Source organism: Cyprinodon variegatus, unplaced genomic scaffold, assembly GCF_000732505.1.
Source record: "Cyprinodon variegatus isolate N-32 unplaced genomic scaffold, C_variegatus-1.0 Scaffold1053, whole genome shotgun sequence".
Classification (NCBI taxonomy): Eukaryota; Metazoa; Chordata; class Actinopteri; order Cyprinodontiformes; family Cyprinodontidae; genus Cyprinodon; species Cyprinodon variegatus.
In genome coordinates this window covers 98471-105433 of record NW_015151506.1, presented here as the reverse complement: position 1 = coordinate 105433, position 6963 = coordinate 98471, and the positions used below count along the sequence as shown (strand labels likewise).

The 6963-nt window shown below is 37.0% G+C and overlaps 2 protein-coding genes across 2 annotated transcripts in view; one reads left to right on the top strand and one right to left on the bottom strand.

The window, feature by feature from the left end:
- Positions 1 to 474, bottom strand: part of LOC107101103 (kelch-like protein 31) — a 23018-nt gene extending 22544 nt beyond the window's left edge. Inside the window, exon 1 of the mRNA XM_015399867.1 lies at positions 312 to 474. The gene's annotated coding sequence lies outside the window, so the exon portion shown is untranslated. The remainder of the gene's footprint in view (positions 1 to 311) is intronic.
- A 3115-nt stretch (positions 475 to 3589) lies between these two features.
- Positions 3590 to 6963, top strand: part of tceb3 (transcription elongation factor B (SIII), polypeptide 3 (110kDa, elongin A)) — a 17640-nt gene continuing 14266 nt past the window's right edge. The window contains exon 1 of the mRNA XM_015399866.1: positions 3590 to 3723. Coding sequence (XP_015255352.1) covers positions 3652 to 3723 — 72 coding nt within the window. The 5' untranslated portion in view covers positions 3590 to 3651. The remainder of the gene's footprint in view (positions 3724 to 6963) is intronic.

The following is a 6963-nucleotide window of genomic DNA, read 5'->3' as shown; positions in this document are numbered from 1 at the left end:
GATATCAAAAAAGTACTCCAGAGTGTTGTTCAGCATGGGGGTGAGTAGAAAATGAAGGCTAATCATGTTTTGGGTGTACTATTCCTTTAAGTGTAAAAGTATTTCTATATCTAAATGATCAGAGTCATAATTTAAAACTTTAGAAAATGAAATGATTTTTGCTAAAATCGGTAAAAGAAGCATCTAAAGTCCAAAAAACTGAGATGATCAGAAAGTTGAGGAGCTGTCCACCAGCACCACCTTCAAGGGGGTCCAGGAAAGTCCCAGATTTCAGCGAGATGAGAACATTTAAAGATCAGGAACCATTTTACCTTTTTTCCTCCTTTCGTTCTCTGGTTCCTTTGTTTCTTCTTGTTTCTTCGTCCTTTATTAGTTCCTCTGTTGTTTCCTTCAGTTCTCCCTTTACCTCGTCCTGTTGTCCGCCTACAGGAGGTGTGTGTGTGTGTCTGTAGTTCAGGGTTTGAGTGTCAGGATCAGGACCCCACTAAGAACTGAGACGTCACAGCGTTCAGCCTTCATCTGAACCTCCTCCTACATTTTTCCACCTCCATCTCCTAAAAGAGGCTCTCTTCCTCGCCCTCCCACCCAAAAATAGCCCAGAACAGCCCAGCTGTCCTCTGGCCCAGCACCTCCTCCTGCTGTGCGTCCTTCTGGGTTTCAGGTTTTAGATCTGGCCTGCTTTCAAACACAAATCAGACTAATGGTACCTCAGCTTTTCCTCTCCAGACGTCCCAAACAACCGGTAGGAGAAATCATGAGTGACTTCCGTCTTTTGCTTCCCAACCTGGACTTTCCTGAAGGGCTCAGTCTGTTCTTGGGGAGAAGCAGCTTCTTGGCTTCTTATCTTCTCTCCTTAGCAAATGTTTACAGCTGCTGCCACTGTTGAGCAAGCTCTGCACTGGTGGCAAGATAAACTTACAGACTGTACGGAAGATTGAGATCTTCTCTGGCTGGTCTATACGCTGCAAAAACCATCTAGAAATAAGTAAAACATTTCTTAAATTAAGTGTATTTACCTTTAATTTCAGTAGTTAAACAGGATGATCTGCCAATGAAATTCGTATTTTTACTCTTAAAATAAGATAATTAGATAAAATGCACTTAAAATAAGACAATGCAACTGTTTTTTCTTATTTTAAATGTAAATAGACTTGTTCCATTGGCAAAGTGTCTCACTTACCTCCTCAATTCAAGACAAAATGCACTTATTTTAAGAAAAAATGACTTATTAAGATTTACATTTTTTCTCAGTGTAATCGATTAATTGATTGATTGATTTTATTGATTTCACACTGGAGACATTTACTCGTTACATCAGCTCAAATAATCAAAGAAAAATGTGCCAAAGGAAGAAAAAGGTGCATAGCATATATACAGTATATTCAGTGCGTCCACATATGACAGCTTTTTTTTATTTTCATATAGTAGAATCATTATACAGGGTTATTGCACAGGGTGTTTACATGGGTATTTATATAGATGGATATTTGTATTTGTATATATAGTTATTGCACTGGGTGCCAAATATAGAGAAACAGCTTATTCAAATATATAAATAGTAATTGCACATTCTACATTGCACAAGTTATTGCCGTTGTAATGTCGCATTGTAGAGTCTGGGTGCAGCAGGGGTGAACGACCTGCGGTAGCGCTCCTTTTTACAAACAAGGTGTAAAAGTCTTTGACTAAAGGAGCTGCTCAGCTCCTTTACAGTCTGCTGCAGAGGGTGGAAGGTGTTGTCCATGATGGATGTAAGCTTGGATGGCACCCTCCTTTCAGACACTTCCTCCACTGAGTTCTTCATCATTGCATCTCCCTAAAGGTCTGGAAAACTCTAAAGGAAAATTGGAAGAAAAGATGAAACAAAATCAAAACAAATGAAGTAGGCAACAAATGATCGGAAAGCATCAGGTCATGCCCCAAAAAATTCATAAAAATGCATCAGTTTGAAGTGTGATGATGCCAGAGAACCACAGAGACGTCAAAAACTTACTGTTACTCCAAGAGCTCAGCAATGACCCAGGATCCAGGAGGTACAGAGCAACTTCTAAAGCTCTGCAGGCTTCCGTAAAGGTCAGAGGTCATGATTAGAGAGAACAAAAAGAGTCTGATTGAATCTTTTATCGTTCCCCTTGGGGGAATGTCTGCCTCGCAGCTAAGGACTCTCATTCAGGGCAACACAGATATGTAGCATGAGAAACACAAGCTTGTAGGAACAAATAAAAATGACCACTAACCTGATGCTATAGGAAGAGAAAAGTTCTCCGATCTGCTGGTTTTCATCCTAAAGCTCTGCCCAGAGGATGGCAGCTGGACCGTTGAGAGGATGGTCACGAAACTGCAAAACTAACCAATTAAAAAAATATTTTTAAAAGACGTTGAGCGATACTAATGATCTTTGTTGTGGCTTTTAGAATTTTGATTAGTCTGATTTATTTTGAATACTCAGATTTCAGAAACAGGTAAGCATAAAGTTAAAATGGATTCTATAAAAATTGCTCTTTACACTAAAAAAACTTCCTTAAAGTCAAATCACAGCAGCCATTTTTATAGATTAAGATATTGATATAATTTGTGTTATTCAGCATCTCATTTTTGGCGATTGTGCCCAAATATTTATCATTTTTAACCCTCTCTATCTCAGAGTTATTAATAAATACTGGACTAAGAGACTGTGGAGCTTTACAGATGTAAACATCCTTATCTTTTTATTTCGTTTCAGGTTATTTTTAAAATACCAGTGAATAGAGCGATCAACCGCAGGCTAACCATGTTTAGTCTCACCCTCCTATAGAAGACTGACTGTAGCAAGTAGGGATAAAAATGGCGGCAATGGGAGAACTGCAAACCCAGAGCCACTGCAGACCCAATAGAACATAAAAGCTCGTCTAACATTAACCATGAAACATGAGATGATCACTAAGTGGACAGAACCAACAGTCGACCTCTTTGGAAGCTTAATGGACATCGTACCTTCAGTAGAACATGCTGGTGGTAGTGTGAGTGAGTAAATCTTTATTGACTAAAAATCCACCCAAAAATCAACTTTAATCTCAAAATTCTGACTTTAATCTCAAAATCTGACTTCTTTCGAAGAATTTTGACTTTAATCTCAGAATTCTGACTTTTTTCTCTAAATTCTGACTGAATTCTGATAATTAAAAAGTCAAAATTCTGACTTTAATTTCAGAATTCTGACTTTAACCTCAGAATTCTGACTTTTTTCTCTGAATTCGGACTGAATTCTCATAATTAAAAAAGTCAGAATTCTGACTTTAATCTCAAAATTCTGTCTTTAATCTCAAAATCTGACTTCTTTCTAAGAATTCTGACTTTTTCTTCTCAGAATTCTGACTTTTTTTCTCAAAATTCTGAGATTAAAGTCAGAATTCTGACTTTTTTCCCATACTAAACTGAAATAAAATTTAAAAATCTGTTAACTTTTTTTTTTTCTAATCCTCTTCCGTACTACCTGGATATAAAGTTGAGTTATTTACTATTAAAAGCAGTTTTGTCTTAGTTTGTTTTGAATGTTTTTATTGTTCAGAGTGTAGAGGAACTCCTCCCCGGCAGCGTCGCTCTGCTCAGCCCCGGATCCACTAACAGTTTCCGGGGGACAGGGCACCATCAGCAGCAGCACCAGCAGCAGCCATGGCGGATCAGCTGCTGGAAACAGTGGAGAGACTTCAGTCCCGGATCCAGGACAACCCGGAGCCCCGAAAGGTAAACCACTGGCCCGCTCCAACCGGACCGGGCTCCTGTTTCCACACCACCGAGTACCGAGGCCCGTCTCAGACCGGGGAAGGTGTCAGAGCCGCGGACACCGCAGCTTAGCGAGAGTCGCAACCGTTTCTTTTAATGATGCGTTCACGGACCGTCGGCTACCCCTCACTTCAGGGTTACTTAAAACGATTGAGGAAACAACAGTTTGAGTTCCCTGTTGTTCTTAATGCCACATCATCTGGTTTATGGTTACTATTTAAAACATTAGACGTTTTTTTATTGTTTTTTGTTAAAGGTTTTGTCATATTTGCTATAATTTATCAATCAAAACATTCTGGACTAAGGAAGTGAGGCTGAATTTATGTTTATCCTCAGCTGAAGATTTCTCTGAAGTCCAGATATTTGACTGATATGAAATAGAGATTAGGGCTATAGACTTGGACTCAACTGTATTTATCCATTGGCTTCAGTCCTTCAGGGAAATTCTGGTTCCAGAAGCTTCTATTCAATTCAATTCAGTTTATTTCTATAGCGCCAATTTACATCATGGCATCTCAAGGCACTTTCCAGTTCACCAGATCATCCAGTCAAATTTATTCAAAATTTTCTATCTAAGGAAACTAAGGAAAGTTCATTGCATTGACTCCAAGGCAATCCCTCACACTAAGCATGCTTGTAGCGAAAGTGGAGAGAAAAAACTAAATTTTTCCTTTCCGCAAGACGCCCTTAAAGATAAAAAATACAACAGACAATATAAAAAGGGTGTATATAGTATATAAAAAGAAATAAAATTATGTATTTGAATATGTTTCCCTTAGATATGAAAATATCTGAACAGTAGAGAGCTAAAGGGAGACTAGTAGTTAACTTGGATTATTGCACTTGTATTGCAGAGATGTACTGACCTTATAAATAAGCAAAAAATTACACAGACTACAGAGTATTTGGCATGTGTTATTGCACAGTGAGGTGTTTACATGCAGCAGGATGTCAGTGATCCTTTAAAGTTCAGGGAATAGTTTGAATAAAACTCTAAATCTCAGACAAAAGAAGATGAGGTTTAAACATTTCCTCCTTGTTTTTATCAGGGGAAATTTTAATTCCCAGATAGATTCTTGAGAAAGGCCCCATCAGGTATTTAAGCAGCTCCTGAATAAAGACAACCAAACCATCCTGTAGGTCGAGGTTTGTTCAATTAGTCTGAAACTTCTCCCTCAGTCGGTATCGATGTGTTGAGATGAAACCTGAAGCACATTTAAGGAAAAAATGGTACAATTTCTCAGTTCAAGCTTTTCAAAATGAGATTTTTCCTTTTAAAGATAAAATAACACCCTATGTTCACCCTTTACTCTGACATGAATTTAAATATTTTGAATCAAAATATCAATATTGCAGATCCAGGTAGAATAGAGACTCTAAAACAGTCCAGTTATAAGATAATTAAATCAACAAAATTTTATTAAACATATTTTATCAGTGCTAAAAAAAAAAAAACTGTAACTGACCTCATATTATGACTTTTTTTGTGGTGATTTTTATTTATTTATCCTCTTTTAATTTATTTGATGTATAAATGTATTTCGTCTCAACTTCATGTTAACTTCATTTTATTCAGGTAAATTAAAAAAAAATCTATCTGGTGTGAATCTACAGCAGATAATTTAATAAAAAAAAGAAAAAAAAGAAATCTATAATCCAAAAAAATCTAATTCAGTCAAATTCGAATTTAAGTTTTGTTTACTTTATTATTTACGGTTTAAGTTAAAGTACAATATTAAATGTATACATTCATTTTGATTAATTCAGTTTAAGCATCTAAAAAGGCACACATTATGAAGATTATTAAGTTTATTTCATCTTTAGCTTTCGGGTTTGTAATGAACTTTTACACGAATCAAATCCTTTAATTAAGTGTATCTGATTTCAGTTATATTCATCATATGTTTATTATATATTCATTATCATACTGCTTTATTTTATGTTAACGTTTCATAACATATTTATTCTTGTGTTATTAAATAGTTAATTAACCGGCTGATGGTTTTAGGGGAAGTTTATCTGTTTGTTTTTAAACAGGAAATGTAAGAATAAATTGCAAGAATTGAGTCTTAGGTTTTGTTTTTTATAGATCTACTATTACAACCCTGTCATTTCCGACAGTCTGTGAATGCACCGTGGACGTCACTTTATTTACAGGGCTTTAACTTGTTCCTAACTGAGTCGTTTAACTGCAGTTCGGACTCCAGCGGAACCGTGTCAGTCTGTCACAGGAACGGGTCACTTAATGAGAAACACTGATAAAAACCAACAATAAAAACCAGAACCGGTCTGACAGCAGAGGCTCCAGCTACAGCAGCTGTTAGCCGCTCAGCTAGCCACCGTCGCTCCGGTCAGAGGAGACCGAGCTGCGGCTGAAGGCCTGAATCTCCCCCCAGCTCCGGCTCCCTGAGGCCGGGCCGCGGCTGCTCGTTTTAGCCCCGCAGTCCGCTGATGAACCACCCGGAGCCTCAGAGTTAATATGAAGGTTTCTCACAGACACTTTGTGGAACAAAGAGCCGCTGCTGGTCGAGATGCGTTCACGGACCAGCAGAGGCGTTTAAGGACTAGAAGAAACTGCTGTTAAACTAACCTGCAGAAAACAGTCATGTAACGCTTTATAAACCCAGATCTGGCATCATGACTTTAGAATGAACCAAAACATCTCTTTCAATAGATTTTCTGATAAAAATGTTCAATAACATAAACTCAAAACTATTTCTGGATGCAGTTTCTTTTAAATAAGTCAAGTCAGATTCACAATCACAGCTTTACCCAATATGACCTGATTTATTATTTTTTGTTTTAATCTTCATCTTATTGGTTAATTTACTTTTTTTGCTGGTAAAGATTTTCTGTCATCCAGGTCATAGTCATTCCAAAAAACGTAATAAAAACAATCCACTGGACTTTAACTCTGAAGACGTTTCGCTTCCCATATGCTATATACTACTATATATAGTGTATGAGCTACTATATAAAGCTTTAAACTCAACAATAATTCTGACATTTTCAGTGGCGTCAAAAGTTCACACATTTGTTACATAAGTAGAAGTATAGATACTGCAATTTAAAAACACTCTGATAAAAGTTGAAGTTATCAACTTGACCTCTTTACTCAAGTAAAAGTGAAAAAGTAGTTGCTCCAAAAATTACTTAAAGGATTAAAGCATAAAGTAACCTTTAAAAAAACAGCCAAATGCC